The sequence below is a fragment of the Anomaloglossus baeobatrachus genome, chromosome 3, assembly GCF_048569485.1.
Source record: "Anomaloglossus baeobatrachus isolate aAnoBae1 chromosome 3, aAnoBae1.hap1, whole genome shotgun sequence".
Classification (NCBI taxonomy): domain Eukaryota; kingdom Metazoa; phylum Chordata; class Amphibia; order Anura; family Aromobatidae; genus Anomaloglossus; species Anomaloglossus baeobatrachus.
Window position 1 is genome coordinate 373,309,807 of NC_134355.1, and position 21,855 is coordinate 373,331,661.

At 41.3% G+C, this 21,855-nt stretch overlaps 1 protein-coding gene across 1 annotated transcript in view; it reads left to right on the forward strand.

The window, feature by feature from the left end:
- ME1 (malic enzyme 1) overlaps positions 1-21,855 on the forward strand; it is a 592,001-nt gene that overhangs the window by 112,551 nt on the left and 457,595 nt on the right. Inside the window, exon 2 of the mRNA XM_075340163.1 lies at positions 19,206-19,339. Coding sequence (XP_075196278.1) covers positions 19,206-19,339 — 134 coding nt within the window. The remainder of the gene's footprint in view (positions 1-19,205; positions 19,340-21,855) is intronic.

Consider the following 21,855-nt stretch of genomic DNA (forward strand, 5'->3'; position numbering starts at 1 on the left):
GACCTGTGACCCCTGGCTTGCCCAGGGCGTCACACTAGCTGCAGGGCAGGCCTGCACCTCCAAGGTGGAATTAAAAACTTCAACTCATCCCCCAAAAAGTAAGGTCAAACATGGCTCAATCATCGGAATAGTTATAGCCTTCAAAAAGTGGTGATGCAAAAAAAGCTTTTATTTTGTAAAAAAAATCAACCCTGTTTTTTAGTGTGATAGGAGCCAAACCGTAAAAAATTATTTAAATCTGCTGTTCCTGTAATCGGACTGACCTGAGGAATAAAGACACCTTATCACTTATACCGCAATGTGAACAGTGTAAAATATAGTAATAAAGCCAATTCTTCAAATACTGTTGATTTGTTCATTCTACCTTCCAAAGATTGCAGTAAGGCGTGGCTCACATTTATCCTGCGCTTTACGCCGAGCACATACATAAGGAATTGACTGTAGATCCTTAAAAACCGCTATTCAGACAAAACCAATCGAAAATTCATTGTAATGAGGCAGAGGGAGTCACTTTCACCTCCCATCTGGCCTGTGGTCCAGTGGTGGCCATCTTTTTATGCATTTTTCAGGTGTGCACAAAAGTGTGGTCAACAACAATTTTGTACAACTGTGAAAAGACAGACACTGCCGAGCAGAAGCCAAGTCTGTAGTAACTCTGATGCCTCAATAATGATTAGATCAGATTGGATGGAAACCCTAATATCAGTGCTCAGCATGGAGCACAGGATAAATGTGAACTGATCCAAAATGTTCAAATTCAAATGCCCCCTTCTGTTCTCATTCCCACAGTGTGCCTAAACCACATGTAGTGTCCATATATTTGGCATTTCTGTAGTGAAAAGAGTCTGCTTAATTTATGGACTGTGTGTCTCCAGAAGCACAAGCTGGGCATAATCTATGGGTACTACTATGTACTAGGCACTACAATGGCAGATTTGCAATTTTCACTCAGCAACAGCCATTGCTGCTTGTTTGTGGAAAACAACACACCTGTAGACTGGACTTGAACCCGAACATAACCTCAGACGCCGATCTTCATATATGTTTTCCATAGAAAACCTTTGGAGGGAGTTGAAAGTCCATGTTGCCCAACGACAGGCCCAAAACATCACTGCTCTAGAGGAGATCTGCATGGAGGAATGGGCCAACATACCACCAACAGTGTGTGCCAACCTTATGAAGACTTACAGAAAACGTTTGACCTCTGTCATCGCCAACAAAAAATTGAGAAGAACTTTTGGTATTGACCAAATACTTATTTTCCACCATAATTTGCAAAACAAATCTTGCCAAATCAGACAAGGTGATTTTCTGGATTTGTTTTCTCATTTTGTCTCATAGTTGTGGTCTACCTATGATGTCAATTACAGGCAAATCTCATCTTTTTAAGTGGGAGAACTTGCGCAATTGGTGGCTGACTAAATACTTTTTTCCCCACTGTATCACACGGAAATTAGTCTAAAATTGACAAATTATACTCAGTTTGTAAAGCCACCCTTTACGTTGAGAAAAGTGGAATTTAAATATATTGGCAGAGTTTTATGGGTGTTCTTGCTTTGAATAATGTACAGATTGATCATTTGATGGCCGGAATTTAAAAAAACAAACATTTATTCCAGTTTAATTACATTCATTTTGAAATAAAACATATACAAGTGCAGCATGTTCGAGACATGTGATTTCCAATTTTTTTCTGTGTTTATTAGAGATGAGCGAACTGGTCCCGGTTCGGCTCGAGGCCGGTTCGCCGAACGGGGGTCCCGTTCGAGTTCGGCTCGTCGAACGTTCGACGAACCGAACTCGAACGTATAGGCTATAATGGGAGGCAATCACAAACACATAAAAATGCATTATAAATGTACACAAACAGTTAATAAACATTGCCATAACACTTACCGGTCCTCGCGATCCCTTCTGCACTCTGTCTCCTGCCGCTATTCCATCCGATGATCGCTGAATCCTCCCAGTGACCTGCACTGCCAGCAGAGAAGCAGGACCTATCGTGACGTCAAAATAGCCATGTGACCAGTCACGTGGCTATTATCTCATTGGCTACAGACTGGTCACATGACTATGACACGTCATGTAGGACCTGCGAGTGCATCTCTCCGGTACACGGTGCACATATGTGTATCGCCGTGTACCGGCGACATGCTCTAGCACACGGTCGACTCCCCGTTCCGTTAGGGACCGGCTGACACAGCCGGTCATTAACGGAGATCACCGTTGCCATAGCAACGCAGTTAGCGGTGACGTCACCGCTAACCGCGGGTCCGAGAGCACCGTTGCTATGGTAACGCGTCTGTCAGCGTTACCGCTAGCAGCCAGCACTGATCACTCACGGAGTGAAGGCTGTACGCTGCTTCCCGATTGTACTGAGCATTGTAGTGAGGGTGGAGGTTCCCCAGCCCCAAGTGATGAGCTGGTGAATCTCATCCTCACTACAATCGTCACTACTACTACACTAGAAAGAAAGAAGACAGAAGAGCAGGATCGTGGAGGGCTGACAGGGGGTAATAAAGATGGAGTCTCTAATGTGTCTGTGTATTTATTTCTATTAAAGTATTTTTTCTCTGTGTGGTGTCTTTTTTTTAACCCTTTATTGGAGATTCTTAATGGCCGGGTCAAACGTGCCTGACATTAAGAATCTCTGGCTTAATACTGGCTGGTAAAACAAAGCCAGTATTAACTCATGATTACCCAACAAGCCACCCGGCTCCAGGGCTGTTGGAAGAGTTGGATACAGCACCAGATGATGGCGCTTCTATGAGAGCGCCATTTTCTGGGACGGCTGCGGACTGAAATCCGCAGCAGAGGCGCCCACAAACCTCGGGCTAACCTGTGCTGCGGATTCCAATCCCCAGCTGCCTAGTTGTACCCGGCTGGACACAAAAATAGGGCGAAGCCCACGTCATTTGTTTTTTAATTATTTCATGAAATAAGTGAAATAATTAAAAAAACGGGCTTCCCTATATTTTTGGTTCCCAGCCGGATACAAATAGGCAACTGGGGGTTGGAGGCAGCCCGTGGCTGCCAGCTGTACCTGGCTAGCATACAAAAATATGGCGAAGCCCACGTCATTTTTTTGGTGGGCAAAAAACCTCTGCATACAGTCCTGGATGGAAATTGGTTAAGGGATTTCACCAGCACAAAACTCCAGGCATTTTGTTCTTTAAAATAAAACTTCCTTTATTTTCTTATCATTAAAAAGTCCATGCTATGGTGGTCAAGCCCATGTCAGAGAGGACGCGTTTCGAACATCCAGTTCTTATTCAGTCTCTAAACCATCTAGTCACAGAACTGTTTAAAAAGGGCTGAACCCAAACATGTGATCAAATGCAAAGAGAGAGCAAGACAATTACAAAAACATTAACCCCTTGAGTTATATCACTCCATATAATGCTTATAACACTTATATATATACAAAGTATTTTTTAGCCAGATTAATATGCAAACATCAATTCATTTCTATTATTTAAACCTTTCGGAAATCTTGTGCCCATTAAAAACATCCATTTTATTTCTCTCTGAAAGAGGATATCTTTCAAATTTCCACCCCTTCTAGGTAGTTGAATTTTTTCAATGGCATTGACTTTCATGCCTGTTAAATTACCTGCATGTGCGTCGCGAAAATGTTGAGACGCTCCTGATAATTTTCTGGTGGTGGCATTATTAACATCATAAATGTGTTCAGATATCCTCTTTCTGAGAGAACGACAAGTGCTGCCTATATATTGTAACTGGCAAATAGTACACGATATTAAATAAACCACATGGTCTGAACTGCAGTTTATGAGTGACATTATTTTATACGTTTTTTTATCTGTAAATGAAGAAAATTCCTTCACATTTGACATATAACCGCATAGTCCACACGATCTGTGGCCACATTTGAAAGAGCCTGTGCTGGGTAACCAATTGCCAGTGTTTTTTTCTTTTTTAGTGGAACCGCACCTGTTCATGTGATCACTAGGTGATAACATGGATCCCAATGTAATGTTCCTTTTTGAAACAAATTTAACTCCATTTTTTAAGATTTTGTGTAATGTGTCATCTGTAGATAAAATGGGTAAATATTTTTTAATAATTTTGATTACATCATAATAATTTTTACTGTATGTTGTTGAAAAAACAACTGACAATTCTTTCTGGGGATTATCTCTGGTTTTATTCATGTCCAAATATTGTGACCTACTCACTTTGATTGCCTTGGTTTTGGCTTTCTGGAGATTTGTCATTTTATACCCTCTTGCCAAAAACCTTTTTTCAATAGTGCTGCATTCTACCTCAAAACCATTTTGGGTGTTGCAACACCTCCTAGCACGGATATATTCACCTGTAGGGATGTTATTTATAACATGCTTTGGATGGCAACTTCCCGCATGTAACAGTGAGTTGCCTGATATGGGTTTTCTGTAAAGACTACAATTAATTTCTCCATTGTCACCCTTCCCATGGAATTGTATATCCAAAAAATTAATTTTTGATACATCATGAAAAAAAGTGAAAAAAAGATTATGGGCATTATTATTAATGTATGATATGAAATCCTCAATTTTTTTGTTTGGATTTTGCCATACAATAAGTACATCATCTATAAATCTCAGATATAATGCTATATCCGAGAAAAAAGGATTGCACTGATTAAAAATATATTGTTCTTCCCACCAAAACATAAATATGCCTGCTAGAGAGGGGGAAAACCGTGCACCCATTGAACATCCCTGTAACTGAATATATCCTTTATTTAAAAAGGTAAAATAGTTGTTTTTGAGTAAAAACTCAGTTACGTCAATCAAATAGTCCTGTAATTCAAGTGAGTAGTCAGAATATTTTTTGAGCAAATCTTTCAACGCTAAAATGGCAAGAGAATGTGGAATGGATGTATACAATGATTGCACATCACAAGTTAACCAACTAAAATTATCCTGCCATTTCATCTGAGAAATAATATTCAACACATGTTTGCTATCCAGGACATAGCCAGGAGACATTTTAGGAAGAAATTGAAGGTGGTTATCCAACCACTCTGCTAGATGTTCAGTATAAGAATCTATACCTGAGACAATCGGTCTCATTTTTGGGGGAAATTGGTTTTTATGTGACTTGGGTAAGGCATGCAATAATGGTATTAAACAATAAGATGGATTAAGATAATCTCTCAATTTTTCATCAATTAAACCCAAATGTAAGCCTTCTTCTAGAATTTTTTCCAAGGATTTTTTTATATCTGCAGAGGGGTCATGATCGACTCTCCTGTAGGTATCACAATCCTGTAACATAGTCACTACCTCCCTTTCATAAAGTCCAGTATCCAAAACTACGACTGCCCCCCCCTTGTCAGAATTTTTTATTATGATGTTAGAGTTTTTTTGCAAGGAAATAATCGCATCCTTCTCAGTCTTAGACAAATTTTGAACCATAGGTTCTTGTAAATGAGAAAGAGCAGTTAACTCCTTTTCTACTATGTTCTGGAAATCAGTCATCTGATCACACCTCGAAGGTATGGGATAAAAACTGGGATTAGGAACATTAAAGTGGGAAACCGCACAGTGTGGATTGGGTCCGGCACCACTATCACTTGACAAATCATGCAAATCTTGTAAAGCCATTTGTTCTTTAAATGACATAGGAGAGAAAAAAATGTCAGCTGATGCATTTGAAACATTAGGAACATTAACCTCATTTTCATCGTGAAAGAAGTGGTTTTTTTTTTTTTCTTGCTCTCTCCTTGCATTTGATCACATGTTTGGGTTCAGCCCTTTTTAAACAGTTCTGTGACTAGATGGTTTAGAGACTGAATAAGAACTGGATGTTCGAAACGCGTCCTCTCTGACATGGGCTTGACCACCATAGCATGGACTTTTTAATGATAAGAAAATAAAGGAAGTTTTATTTTAAAGAACAAAATGCCTGGAGTTTTGTGCTGGTGAAATCCCTTAACCAATTTCAATGCACATGGACTGGCTCTCCAAACCTCTTCTCCGTGCACAGCCCAGGATTACTGGCTTCCATCACACAGGTGAGCTGGGCAAAAAACCTCTTTCTACCTAGTCCTGGATGGAGTATGCTGAGCCTTGTAGTTCTGCAGCTGCTGTCTGCTCTTCTCCATACAGACAGACAGCAGCTGCAGAACTACAAGGCTCAGCATACTCCATCCAGGACTGTATGCAGAAGTTTTTTGCCCCCTGAAAAAATTATGTGGGCTTCGCCATATTTTTGTATGCTAGCCAGGTACAGCAGGCAGGTACGGCTGCCCCCAACCCCCAGTTGCCTATTTGTACCCGGCTGGGAACCAAAAATAAAGGGAAGCCCTTTTTTTATTATTTCATGAATTTCATGAAATAATTAGAAAACAAATGACGTAGGCTTTGCCCCATTTTTGTGTCCAGCCAGGTACAACTAGGCAGCTGGGGATTGGAATCCGCACCACCGGTTGGCCTGAGCTTTCTGGGCCCCACTGCTGCGAATTGCAGTCTGCAGCCACCTCAGAAAATGGCATTTTCATAGAAGCGCCATCTTCTGGCGCTGTATCCAACTCTTCCAGCACCTGCCTGCTATACCTGGCTAGCATACAAAAATATGGCGAAGCTCACGTCCTTTTTTTGTAGTTTTTTGGCAAAAAAAATAAAAAATGCTTCCCTGGATTTTCCATTGCCAGTAAAGGTAACACCAAGCAGTGGGGGTTAGCAGCCAGTAGCTGCTTGGATTACCCTTAGCTAGCAATACTAAAAATGCAGCGGGAGCCCATATATATTTTTTTTAATTATTTATTTAAATAACTAAAAATAAAATGGGCTTCCCTGTATTTTGATTGCTGGACATCACAGTGCTGTAAAAATAAATCTTTAAAAAAATGACGTAGCGCTCCGCGGTATTTTTGATTCTCAGCGCAGATAAAGCAGACAGCTATGGGTTGCCACCCCCATCTGCCTGCCGTTACCTTGGTTGTCAATCAAAATACAGGGAAGCCCATTAATTTTTTCTATTTAAAAAATAGTTAAAAAAAAAAAATTACGTTGGGTCCCCCCATTTTTGATAGCCAGCTAGGGTAAAGCAGACGGCTGTAGCCTGAAAACCACAGCTGGCAGCTTTACCGTGCTTGGGGATCCAATGTGGAGGTCCCCTCAGGCTCTTTTTTATAATTATTTTATAAATATTAATAATTACACAATAAAAGTAGGGTCCCCCCCCAAATTGGATCACCAGCCAAGGTAAAGCGGACAGCTGTGGTCTGGTATTCTCAGGGTGGGAAGGTCCATAGTTATTGGGCCTTCACAGCCTAAAAATAGCAGGCCGCAGGCACCCCAGACGTGGCGCATCCACTAGATGCGCCAATCCTGGCGCTTCACCCCAGCTCATCCCGTGCCCTGGTGCAGTGGCAAACGGGGTAATAAATCGGGTTGATACTAGCTGTAAAGTCACCTGAGATCAAGCCCAGCAGTTTGTGATGTCATGGCGTCTATTAGATACCCAACATCATAAACTGTCAGTACTAACAAAAACAAAAAATCGACAAAAGAAATTTATTTGAAAAAACAGTCCCCAAAACATTTCCTCTTTCACCAATTTATTGTACGAAAAAAAATAAAGGGGTCCCACGACGACTCTGGACCGTCTAGAATATGGGGGGGAGACACTCAGGGAACGTATCCCCCATTTTCTAGGAGTGCGGACCCTTCATGTGAGGAGTGTGGGTGCAATGAATCGGCACTCACTCTCCCCGGGTCCACAGCAGCAGAGTCCATGTCGTAATGGTTGCTACCAAAGCTGCAATGCCCTGCTCATGAGGTAAGGGCATGCCTAATCAGGAGAACTACTGTAGAGGAAGCTCTGCTCACTGGTATATAGGTGCTCAGAGGTAATAATAGATAAAATTAGTGAGTAACCTCGGCACTCTATATCTCCCAGACTAAGTCAGTAAGTCACAATGGATAGTAATGCAAAATCACTCTTTATTGGTCCGTATTAAGAAAATTTTTTTTCATAAGCATATATGTTTTTGTCCAAAACAAGTTACAAATGACGTTTCGGCCTGAGCCTTCGTCAGATTGGACTTATCTGCATGTAAACATGAAAAATGACAATAATCAGTATCACATAAGAGTGAGAGAACAATAACATAAACTCGAACAATGTAGAGGTACAATTGGGATGCAGCAAAAAAATTGCAACACAGCAAGAAATGAAACACATGATACAAATGTCATAATACAGTACAAGGACAATATAGTAATGACAAATATGGGGTCAGAGTAGGCTTAGACAGCTCTGGTACGAAAGAGATGTCAATCATAAAGTAACATGTGCAGTAGGTGTAGAGCTACAGTATGCATGGCAGAGCTAATGGGTAGACCGACCATAGAAAAAAAACGGAGAAAAAGTGGAGAAAAAGTGGAGCATAAGAGGAGAAAAAGTGGAGAAAAAGTGGAGAAAAAGTGGAGAAAAAGTGGAGCATAAGAGGAGAAAAAGTGGAGAAAAAGTGGAGAAAAAAGTTGAGAAAAAGTGGAGAAAAAGTGGAGCATAAGAGGAGAAAAAGTGGAGAAAAAGTGGAGAAAAAGTGGAGAAAAAGTGGAGAAAAAGTGGAGCATAAGAGGAGAAAAAGTGGAGAAAAAAGTGGAGAAAAAGTGGAGAAAAAGTGGAGCATAAGAGGAGAAAAAGTGGAGAAAAAGTGGAGAAAAAGTGGAGAAAAAGTGAAGCATAAGAGGAGAAAAAGTGGAGAAAAAGTGGAGAAAAAGTGGAGCATAAGAGGAGAAAAAGTGGAGAAAAAGTGGAGAAAAAAGTGTAGAAAAAAGTGTAGAAAAAGTGGAGAAAAAGTGGAGAAAAAGTGGAGAAAAAGTGGAGCATCAGAGGAGAAAAAGTGGAGAAAAAGTGGAGAAAAAAAGTGTAGAAAAAAGTGGAGAAAAAGTGGAGAAAAAGTGGAGAAAAAGTGGAGCATAAGAGGAGAAAAAGTGGAGAAAAAGTGGAGCATAAGAGGAGAAAAAGTGGAGAAAAAGTGGAGAAAAAGTGGAGCATAAGAGGAGAAAAAGTGGAGAAAAAAGTGGAGAAAAAGTGGAGAAAAAGTGGAGCATAAGAGGAGAAAAAGTGGAGAAAAAGTGGAGCATAAGAGGAGAAAAAGTGGAGAAAAAGTGGAGCATAAGAGGAGAAAAAGTGGAGAAAAAGTGGAGAAAAAAGTTGAGAAAAAAGTGGAGAAAAAGTGGAGAAAAAGTGGAGCATAAGAGGAGAAAAAGTGGAGAAAAAGTGGAGAAAAAAGTGGAGAAAAAAGTGGAGAAAAAGTGGAGAAAAAGTGGAGCATAAGAGGAGAAAAAGTGGAGAAAAAGTGGAGAAAAAGTGGAGAAAAAGTGGAGCATAAGAGGAGAAAAAGTGGAGAAAAAGTGGAGAAAAAGTGGAGAAAAAGTGGAGCAGAAGGGGAGAAAAAGTGGAGAAAAAAGTGGAGAAAAAGTGGAGAAAAAGTGGAGCATAAGAGGAGAAAAAGTGGAGAAAAAGTGGAGAAAAAGTGGAGCATAAGAGGAGAAAAAGTGGAGAAAAAGTGGAGAAAAAGGTGGAGAAAAAAGTGGAGAAAAAGTGGAGAAAAAGTGGAGAAAAAGTGGAGAAAAAGTGGAGCATAAGAGGAGAAAAAGTGGAGAAAAAGTGGAGAAAAAGTGGAGAAAAAGTGGAGAAAAAGTGGAGCATAAGAGGAGAAAAAGTGGAGAAAAAAGTGGAGAAAAAGTGGAGAAAAAGTGGAGCATAAGAGGAGAAAAAGTGGAGAAAAAGTGGAGAAAAAGTGGAGAAAAAGTGGAGCATAAGAGGAGAAAAAGTGGAGAAAAAGTGGAGAAAAAAGTGGAGAAAAAAGTGGAGAAAAAGTGGAGAAAAAGTGGAGCATAAGAGGAGAAAAAGTGGAGAAAAAAGTGGAGAAAAAGTGGAGAAAAAGTGGAGCATAAGAGGAGAAAAAGTGGAGAAAAAAGTGGAGAAAAAGTGGAGAAAAAGTGGAGCATAAGAGGAGAAAAAGTGGAGAAAAAGTGGAGAAAAAGTGGAGCATAAGAGGAGAAAAAGTGGAGAAAAAGTGGAGAAAAAGTGGAGAAAAAGTGGAGCATAAGAGGAGAAAAAGTGGAGAAAAAAGTGGAGAAAAAGTGGAGAAAAAGTGGAGCATAAGAGGAGAAAAAGTGGAGAAAAAAGTGGAGAAAAAGTGGAGAAAAAGTGGAGAAAAAGTGGAGCATAAGAGGAGAAAAAGTGGAGAAAAAGTGGAGAAAAAAGTGGAGAAAAAAGTGGAGAAAAAGTGGAGAAAAAGTGGAGATTAAGAGGAGAAAAAGTGGAGAAAAAGTGGAGCATAAGAGGAGAAAAAGTGGAGAAAAAGTGGAGAAAAAGTGGAGCATAAGAGGAGAAAAAGTGGAGAAAAAAGTGGAGAAAAAGTGGAGAAAAAGTGGAGAAAAAGTGGAGATTAAGAGGAGAAAAAGTGGAGAAAAAGTGGAGCATAAGAGGAGAAAAAGTGGAGAAAAAAGTGGAGAAAAAGTGGAGAAAAAGTGGAGATTAAGAGGAGAAAAAGTGGAGAAAAAGTGGAGAAAAAGTGGAGCATAAGAGGAGAAAAAGTGGAGAAAAAAGTGGAGAAAAAGTGGAGAAAAAGTGGAGATTAAGAGGAGAAAAAGTGGAGAAAAAGTGGAGCATAAGAGGAGAAAAAGTGGAGAATAAGAGGAGAAAAAGTGGAGAATAAGTGGAGAAAAAAATGGAGAAAAAGTGGAGAAAAAAATGGAGAAAAAGTGGAACACCCTTTGGTACCTTTCATGTGGCACTAAGGGGTGCTTAGCTTTGTATTTAGCCAAAAAAATGAAAAAAAATGACGTAGGGTTCCCCCTAGTTTTGTAGCCAGCTAGGGTAAAGCAGACGGCTGCAGCCTGCAGACCACAGCTGGCAACCTCACCTTGGCTGGTAATCCAAAACTGAGGGCACCCCACGCTGTTATTTTAAATTAAATAAATAATTAAAAAAAAAGCACGTAGGGGTCCCCCAAAATTGGATCACCAGCCAAGGTAAAGCAGACAGCTGGGGCCTGATATTCTCAGACTAGGGAGGTCCATGGTTATTGGAATCTCCCCAGCCTAAAAATAGCAGGCCGCAGCCGCCCCAGAAGTGGCGCATCCATTAGATGCGCCAATCCTGGTGCTTCGCCCCAGCTCATCCCGCGCCCTGGTGCGGTGGCAAACGGGGTAATATATGGGGTTAATACCAGATGTGTAATGTCACCTGGCATCAAGCCCTGGGGTTGGTGAGGTCAGGCGTCTATCAGATACCCGACATCACCAACCCAGTCAGTAATAAAAAAAAATAGACGACAAACACATTTTTATTTGAAAAAACACTCCCCAAAACATTCCCTCTTTAACCAATTTATTAGATTGAAAAACAAATCCAGGTCTGCTGTAATCCAAGGGGTTGCCATGACGATCCACACTGTCCCAGTCAATGAAGAGCAGGATGTTCCCCATTGGCTGGGAGAGCAATGCAGTGACCTGAGCTAACATCAATGGGTCAGCCCAGGTCACTGCAGGGGGGTGACAAGTGCTGCTGTCAGCGAGGTACATTACCTGCGCTGATCTCCTGCACTGCCGACAGCCCCTGTCACTGAGCTCAATGACCGGCGCCTTCACATCAAGTATCGCGAGAGGTCCGTGACGTCACCGCTAGTCAGTCTCGGGTCGGAAGCGAGAGGTGATGTGACAAGCGGCGGCCATGGAGGACAGTGACAGCGCTGAGGTCGGGATGGCGGGACTTCATCACCGCAGGTAAGCCGAGCGAGCGGGCGGGGGGGGGGTGTTTGTGTGTGTGTGTGTGTGTGTATGTATGTGTACATGCCGCGGGCAGGAGGGGGCGGAGCGAGCTGAGCGGGAAAGTGTGGGCTTCCTGCACGTAACTAAGATAAACATCGGGTTACTAACCAAAGCGCTTTGCTTGGATACCCGATGTTTATCTTGGTTACCAGCTTGTGGCAAGCTGCCAGCGATGGCTCCTGCTCACTGTAGCTGTAAAAAGCCTGCTTTTTGCTGCTAGAACCGTTCTCGAACGTATCTAGAACTATCGAGCTTTTAGCAAAAAGCTCGAGTTCTAGTTCGATCTCGAACAGCCCCAAAAATCACTCGAGCTTAGAACTGGAGAACCACGAACCGCGAACCGCGCTCAACTCTAGTGTTTATTTGATGCTAATAGATTTTGGCAGGTTTTTTGAAGAAAAGGCTCTAAATATAAACAACAAAGTATAATTTCTTCAAAAAGGTTTCTAGTTTATGTATTTGGTTGACTAGTGCTTTGAGCATATAAAATGTTTGTAAATGAATGAAACAGTTCTCCAACTCCATGGATATTTAAAATAGTCAAAATTATTGCAAATAAGAAGTGTTGTCACCTTTGAGATTTTATTTGAAGCATTTTAGTTTAACCATTTTAGATATGTCAAGAAATTGCTGGTTTTATTACGGTAGGTCTTTTTAGAATGTTTTTAAGGTCTGATTTACAATTTTTGATCCCAAGAGAAGAATAAAGAGAATATTCACAAATGATATATTTAATACACAACGTTTATGTGGCAGAAATCCATTCCATTCATCCATTTGAATGGGATTAATATTAATCCTTATCTATAGTTATGTATAAATCTGTCAAAAATATATTCACGGCCACCACTTGGACAACCCCCTTCTCATTCCCCTTGTAGGGCCCCATTAAAATAAAAAAGCTTATACTCACGTCCGGTGCTGTTCCAGTGTTGTTATTGCTCGCGTTCCTGAGGCTCACGTGAGGTTGGGACACCATATGAGCTTTGTGCCCAATCATCGCCATTCGAAGGCTGGGAGAGAGAAGGCGGTATTGGGCGTGGGGCTTGTGTGAGTTTACAACCTCATGTGAGTCTAAGGAACACGAGTGCTGACACTGCTTGTATCACACAAGATCCGGAGATACAGTTGAAACCAGAAGTTTACATACACTATCTAAAAAAGACACATCTGCATGTTTTTCTCACTGTCTGACATGAAATCAGAAAAAAACTCTCCCATTTTAGGTCAATCAGGAACCAAAATTATTTATATTTGCCAAATGCCAGAATAATGAGAGAGAATATTTGAAGGTATTTTTATTACTTTCTACAAAGTCAAACGTTTACACACGCTAAGAGTACTATGCCTATATGGACATGACCAAAAGAAAAAAAATGTTGGCTAACGTATCATTTATAGAGTTCAGTCTTTTTCTTTCAATAAGTTAGTGAACATGAACTTAAGCAATTTTCCAAGAAGTTTGTTTACTTGATTTTGTAGCTAAAAACAATGCTAACTCTTGCAAGGAAACCGGGAAACTTGAATTTATTTGTGGCAACATTTTTCACCACACTTTTGAAAAAACTATGCTGTCCATGCAGAACCACTCACTCCAGCCTAGTCTACTAAAGTCCACTCAAAATTTGCCGAAAAAATCCTCATCCAGGATAACATAAAAAGCAATAACATGGTCTCTTCTTTTTGGGATGGTCTCTGAATAGTACGTTTTCCAGTGTCTAATGAAGACAGTATTTCCATTATAACTTGTTTCTCTCCATGTCACGGTTTGGTGATGGCATTTATTTGGCCAGCTGTAGATTTGGTGTATAAGATTCCATTCCATGTAATGCCACTTGCTGTAGTAAAGACAATGTTTTCATAGTAATAAAAAGCAATCCCAATTTTACACATCAGATTGCAGGTGCCGAACTCCCTCCCTAATAAAACAGTCATGCACATTCAGTTTCCGATGCAATTATCTATTCTCATTGATGCAAATCTTTCATTCTACAATACATGTGCTATTTCCTGCCTTAATTACTATTTTAAATCCACTTCTATATTTAGAAATACAAAATGTGATCTGAGTGTGCAGAAAAAAAGTCTTACTACTATTCTATAGTACTGAGGCTGTCCTTTATACCGTACACAGTATGCCCTGGAGCCTAACAGGTGGCAGTATTGTAGACGTTTTACCTTTTGAAGTCTAAGGAGATTTGATGCTTTTAACCTTTGGTGTTTTTTTGCTGGTCATAATGATGGTATTTGATCATAATAACCCAAAAGGTTCCACCAATGATAACCATGTCTTCTTTGCCTAAAGAGAAGTATAAAACACAAAACATATTACTTTATTATCAATTTATATTAAAATCTGCTATTTTATATAATTACACAGTAAAGTTGAGAAAAGACACATGTGCATTGAAGTCAACTGAGGACTGGAAGGAAATAGTGAATAAAGGAAAGGGCATAGGTGCCACGATAACACATGAATCAGTTTGCTCCATAAGAGCATATTTTCCTTCCTAAACCCGAGTGTAGATCGACTGATTCAAGTTTTTATCAGAATGGAAAATAATGCGTGTTTTTTTCTATAAAAAGCACCACTCTTGTCCATGAGCTGGGTCGGATATTGTTCCTACTTCAATTCTTCGAGAGCTTGCATATATGAGACCGAGATACAATATGAGGTACAAACCATAGACAACCGTTTGTCTTGATAAAAAAATCAATCCTCTTATTTCTAATTTCATTGAGCTGGTAAATAATGTTAGAATTTACACAATTCACCTCTTTTGTTCCACTGTACAAATATTAATATTTTTTATGGCGGTGCTTCCAAAAAATAAAAATAGATTAAAACTTACTCGTGAGAGTAGAGAAATCTCAGAACGATGTTTCAAATAAAATAATGACTTTCTATTATCTTTTTTTTTAGTTGTGTGTTGCTTTATTAGATGCAGTTTTAAATAAAATATCTACATACCTATACAGTGCTCAGCATAAATAAGTGCACCCCATTTGAAAAGTAAGATTTTAATCACTATCTCACTTAACACAATAATTGTAAGGAAATTATAACATCAGTAAAAACAAAAATAAGATTAAAAAGACTAAAACATTTATTTTGGTCTCATCACTCCAAAACATGGAACCCAGCAAATTGTAGGAAAGTTTTTTTGTGCATTGACTTTAGGAGAGGCTTCCTTCGTGGACAACATCCATGCATGCCATCCCTCTGCAGTCCATATTGTATCGTGGGAAACACTAACATTGGGTGGGCTTTCTACTTCTTTAGCTAACTGAACTTGCATGTTGAATCTCTTATGAGAAGATACTCCTGTTTAAGTGTTGACTTCAGTGGTTGGCCTGGACTTCTCTATGAGATGAAAAAGCTCTAATAATATTAATTATAGGAATTTTGGAACTGCATTACTGCCATTGGAAAAAATGAGATACTTAGTTTACAAATTAGCCAATTCGTGTAAGTCCGACAACCAACGACAAGGCGTACCTCTTTTTGCCAGGGTCCTATCCTAATACGCCTTTGAGTTAAAAAAACCCTACATGTAATACACAGGTAGGATCCAGCATGTTCATTTAGCTGGATCCTACCTGCCCATTACATGTAGGTTTTTTAACCCAGATAGAGGCATATTAGGATAGGGTCCCTGCAAAGAGAGGTATGCCTTGTTGTCAGCTGTCGGGCTTACACGAATTGACCAATTTGTAAACTAAGTATCTCATTTTTTCCAACAGCAGTAATGCAGTGGCAAAATTCTAATATTCAATGTTTACATGTTTTAGCTTTTCTGGGTGCTGTTGTCCATATTTTTTGCAACTCAATTGTTATATGAATTTCACGATTTTTTTTTTAAATATTGTTATAGGTATCACTCCACGGTGTAGACAAAAATATATCACTACTGCCATTGTTGTGTTTAGTAAATTTAGATGAGTTAAAAACTCTGCTCATTGTTTGGATTGTCCATTGTCTGTGCTGGTAACAGCTGATCAGTGTGGGTGCCTTGTGTTTGACCCATACTGATCCAATAATGATTGCAGGCCATCATTATCATATGCCCAGAGAACCTCTTTAATGTGCCATATCTAACTAACACATTTTTCTTCTCTAGTTTACAATTTCCATATTCATTCCAGTGTATTATTCTTATCGGAGCTGTAATGGGGCTTAAAGTATTTGAACGAACTATTACATATTTATCCATTGATGCTCTAGGATACACAATGTGATCTTTGCTATTTTTATATCATATATTTTCAGGTATGCAAGAACTGTATCTTGGCCAGCAGTTTTCTCCTGGGTAAATAAGTATCAATTACTGTAATATAGAAGAATAGGTAACTTGTTTTCCAGACTGAATAGAATAGTATTTGAAACTATGCTTCTCTGTTCCTTGAATAGTTGAAGGAAAGTTCATGATCAAATATGATCATATGAGCTGTTTATAAAATTGTTATATTCTGCAAATACCCATATCTGAAAACAACAAATAAAATTATACCTATGTAAAGAGTAGGGAGATGAATTTCCATATCTGCCATCGAGTTCTTCTAATTTACATAGATGGATAACCCTAACTTCATCCCTCATCTCACGAGACACACAGTTCCTAGTATGACTGACTAATGAACAGGTGTTCATTTATCCTGCTACCCAGCTCAAATTCTTGCTTTTAAAAAAAAAACTATCCCATAATATATACAGTGGATATAGAAAGTCTACACGCCACTGTTAAAATGCTAGTTTTTTGTCATTTAAAAAAATTATGCCAAGAAGAATCATTTTAGAATTTTTTTCCACCTTTAATGTCACCCACAAATCAATTCAGAGGAAAACTAAAATAATTTTAAGGAGTAAAACAAATATATATAAAACACCTAAAATAATGTGGTCGCATAAGTGTGAACACCTTCTAAAGGCCCTGTTACACGCAACGACGTATCTAACGATTTATCGCTGGGGTCACGGATTCCATGACGCACATCCGGCATCGTTAGCGACGCCGTTGCGTGTGACACCAACGAACGGCCGTTAACGATCAAAAATACTCACCTTATTGTTGATCGTTGACACGTCGTTCATTTTCAAAAAAATCGTTGATTGTTGAGGACGCAGGTTGTTTGTCATTCCCGAGGCAGCACACATAGCTACGTGTGACACCTCGGGAACGACGAACTACAGCTTACCTGTGGCCGCCGGCAATGAGGAAGGAAGGAGGTGGGCGGGATGTTACGGCGCTCATCTCCGCCCCTCCGCTTCTATTGGGCGGCCGCTTAGTGACGCCGCTGTGACGCCACACGAACCACTTCCTTAGAAAGGAGGCGGTTCGCCGGCTACAGCGACGTCGCTAGGCAGGTAAGTCCGTGTGATGGCTCCTAACGATTTTGTGCGCCACGGGCAGCAATTTGCCCATGACGCACAAACGACGAGGGCGGGTGCTTTCACCAGCGACATCGCTAGCGATATCGCTGCATGTAACACCCCCTTAACAATGAGGATTGTGGTTATGTTCATAATTAGCCATCCACATTTAAACTCATTTTAAATAGTACTTTTTGCACTTACTTTTAATAGTACATTTTACTGCAAAATCCATGGTCTGTAAATAGCTTACAACACAGCAAAGGAATCTCATTGTTGAAAGTTATCAGACAGAAGTGTACCATTTTTTTCTTACAAGGCATTAGATATACCATGGGACACTGAAGTCTGTAATCAAAAAGTGGCTTAAATTTAGCACAACAGTAACATTATCTAGAACCGGAGAGATGAAATTAAAAGAAGTAAATTAGTCCAAAAAGCTGAAAAAAGCCCACAGTAGCATTAAGAGATCCAGAGTCATTTCTACCAAGTAGTGGTTGTCTACCACATGATACAACCGTCTCCTGTATTCTTCATTTCTCTCGCCTATGTGGTAAGGTGGCAAGAAAATTCTTTTCTTACAAAAAAAAATACAAGTCCAGATAGATTTTGCAAAAGCCTAAATAAAGCCTACTAAAAGCATGCAAGAAAACATGCTATGGTCTGATGAACCCAAGGTTGACGTTTTTGGCCATAATTGCAAAAGGTAGGTCTGGCTGAAAGCCAACAGTGCACATCACTAAAGGAGCACCATGCCCACCGTGAAACAGTGTGAAGGCAACATTATGTTATGGGGTTGTTTTTTGACAGTTGAAACTGATGCTTTAATCAAGATTGAGGTGTACGTATGTATGAACAGTTCCAAATATCAATCAACTTTACAACAAAACCTTGAAGACTGTGCTAAAAAGAGGAATTTCACCTTTTAGCACGACAATGACCCTAAGCATATCTCCAAATCAACATAAAAATGGCTTTGCTAGAAAAAGATCAAAGTTTAGGAATTTCCCAGCCAGAGTCCAGACCTGAATCTAATTGGAAATCTGTGGGTTTACCTGAAGAGGACTGAACACAGTGAGTAGACCAGTATGCACCAACACTGGGATAGTGTAGAAAAGACCAGGGATCAGATATCAGTTGAGACATGCTTGAATCTAATCAAGAGCATGCCTAGAAGGATAAAGGCAGTGTTGAAAGCCAAAGGTGGATTTTTAAAATAAAAATAATAAAAATTCAAATTTAGATTTTTAGGAGCAAAACAGTAACAATGCAGTGACATGACAAGAATCTGCATAACTAATCATATGGTACTTAGTAGCAAATTTATATTTGAGATAGACAAGATGATTTTCTATAAAATGAAGGTTGTCTCACTCTCAAAGCTGCAGTGGATGGTGAGAAATGGGGTGTGAAAGTCAAAAGTTCAAAACGTTGTTACCCTTTTGCTCATCAGTGTAAGATACATGCAGTTTTACATTTGTAGCAACGTATGTCTATACATAAAATGTTGACTGACATCTACACAAATCTGGATTCATCAGGGATGTTTGTAAAGCAATAAACTGAGGCATACTCACCCGCTCTACCTTTCTTGCTCAGGAGAATTGACGGCAAATTTTGTGGGTCACCTGGATGTTGATGCCTGTGATTGGCTATCGTCTAGTGACTGATACATTATATTAGAGACACATATATATATTAGAATGAAGAACAAAACATCATTATATCTGCTCCCAGAGCAAATGACCAGAGTGGGCTGTACTGGAACCACAGGGCTCAGAGCAGGTGAGTATCTCTCAGTTTAATGTTTACAAAAATGCCTTTTCTGGAATTTTTCTTACTTAACTTTAACATACACAAGATACCAATGACTCTTCTTTTGATGTAGTTCATAGAGATTGATGACTGAGACTTTTGTCATTGGGTCACAATAACATCTGTCCAATATTATTATTTACATTGATTCCTTTTTTTCTAACATCATTTTTCTGCAAAAGAGGCTTAATTTCTATTATTTGTGCTTCCATTACTAGGGCATGGCTTTCTCTCTTGAAGAAAGGTTGCAGCTGGGCATCCATGGACTTTTACCTCCTTGCTTCCTCAGTCAAGATGTGCAGGTTTTAAGAGTATTGAAAAACTATGAAAGACAGAAGTGTGACCTTGACAGGTAAGAATAAGACAATCTTTTATATACATTTGTCCGTTTCTGACTGTAATGTTCACAGGTAGCTTACTCCATGTAATACCAGAGCAAGACAATAAGCATGTTGAGATAATTGTTGAATGACTAAAAAGTTCTACCACGGTTTCTTTCCCAAAGTGGCTACACTTCCTACAAACAGCTTTATTGCAAACATGAACTCCTCAAAAGTGGTCACTACAATCTGATTTGCTAGTCTTTTTAAAGGGAACTTGTCACCAGGTTTTTCATTATGAGCTGCAACCACCACCAATGAGCCCTTATATGCTGTATGTAAGAGCCCAGGCCACGCTGTCTAACATAAAAACCACCTTTATAATACTCACCTAGGGGGCGGTCCAGTCTGATGGGTATCGCTGGGCTCGGTCCGACACCTCCTCTCTTCTTGTGATCGCCGTTCTCCTGCCCAGCCTCGTGTGCATGACGGGTCCTGCATCATTCACAGAGAAGCCTCCATTGTGCTCCTGCATATGCGCACTTTCATTTGCCCAGTTGAGGGCAGAGCAAAGCACTGTAAAATGCAGGCTCAAAAAAAGGTCAAAGACGGCCTGCGCATGTGCACTATAGCCCAGCTGAGGACAGAGCAAAGTGCACATGTGCAGGGGCGTAATGGAGGCCTTTGTGTAAATGACGCAGGACCCATCATGCACATGAGGCTGGGCAGGAGGACGGCGATCCCACATAATGGAAGGAAGGAGAGCAGCGACACCTATCGGACTGAACTGCCCCATTAGGTGAGTAATCTGTAATCTGAAGACAGCAGGAGCTAGAGGCTTAAGGTGGTGTCACATACAGCGACGACGACAACGACGTTGCTGCTACGTCACTGAATCGCCCACCCCAGGGCTATGGGACACCCAGTGCCGGGCTGGACTAGTCCGGGGGTAGTCAGTGGTGGAGGGGCCCGACTCCGTGGCCCTGGTGGGTGTCAATTAATATGGCTGGTGACTTGGGAGTAATTAAAGTTTTTATTTCGTGACGCCACCTGTGGTTTGCGGCTATTAAGCCGCCGCTGCTGTATGAGGCCTCCGGGGTGATGATATGGCAGCAATGGTGGTACTGCTCCCCACAGGTGGAGCGGTGCCCCGGGGACACTGTTGGTGCTCGTGAGAGTCTATGGTGTTGTGTGGATAACACGGTGCAGGGCCGACAGGCAATGAAAGAAACAGGCACAAACAACAGTCTCTTTACCTTCTCCTCTTTTACTTCACAAACGGTTAGTCCTGGGAGACCGTTACAGGTGTTAGAGGGCTCCAGCAAGTAACTGAGATGTCGTTTTGGCCAGATAAGTATGAGGCCTACTCCTGCTCTTTTCCTTACTGTGATAGGACCCTGCTCTCTGAATTTAGCAATGGCCCTCTTGCTGCTGGGACCGGTGGTACGTCCCTCTCCCTGTGTGGTAGGCTGCGCAGGCCCTCTCTGGTGCTTCTCTGCTGGAGTCCACACCGGGCCCTGATGATGCAGCTGTACCTTCGGGCTGTTTATGGGCCAGGTGCTTTCAGCTCTCCTGCCCTTTGGATTCGGCTACCAGGGAGTATTTTAGGCCCTGGTGGCCACAGACTCCGATGTCCGAGTCTCTTCTGTGCCTCTCTGCTCCTCCTGCTTCACTGGGCCAAGCTGCTCCAGCTCTAGGCCCCAGTTCCACAGGACAGCACACTCTGCGTCTGCACTCTCTGCTTTCTCCTACAGACTGAACACTAACCCCTCCCTCAGGCCAGACTTAAGGAATGCTCCCTGGAACTCCAGGTTCAGAGCTTCCCCTGCTGGCCTGAGGGAGAAACTGCGTTGGATGTTAAACTTACTGGCCAATAGACCTCCCAATTACCTCCAGGCTCAGCATTAACCCTTTGGAGGGGCAATGCTGTTGTGGCGACCAGGTCCTGGGGCGCCACATCACCATTTTCTGTGACGTTGCAGCGACGTCCCCTCGCTGTCGCTGTGTGTGACATCCAGCAATGAGCTGGCCCCTGCTGTGAGGTCGTTGCTCATTGCTGAATGTCCTGCTTTATTTTTTCGGCGTCGCTCTCCCGCTGTGAAGCACACATCGCTGTGTGTGACAGCGAGAGAGCGACGAAATGAAGCGAGCAGGGAGCAGGAGCCGGCGTCTGGCAGCTGCGGAAAGCTGTAACCACTGTAAACATTGGGTAACCAAGGGAAGCCCTTTCCCTGGTTACCCGATATTTACCTTCGTTACCAGCCTCCGCCGCTCTTGCTGCCAGCGCCGACTCCTGCTGCCAGCGCCGGCTCCTGCTCTGTGCACATGTAGCTGCAGTACGCATCGGGTAATTAACCCTATGTGTACTGTAGCTAGGAGAGCAAGGAGCCAGCGCTAAGCAGTGTGCGCGGCTCCCTGCTCTCTGCACTGTGACATGTAGCTGCAGTACACATCGGGTTAATTAACCCAATGTGTACTGTAGCTAGGAGAGCAAGGAGCCAGCGCTAAGCAGTGTGCGCGGCTCCCTGCTCTCTGCACATGTAGCGAC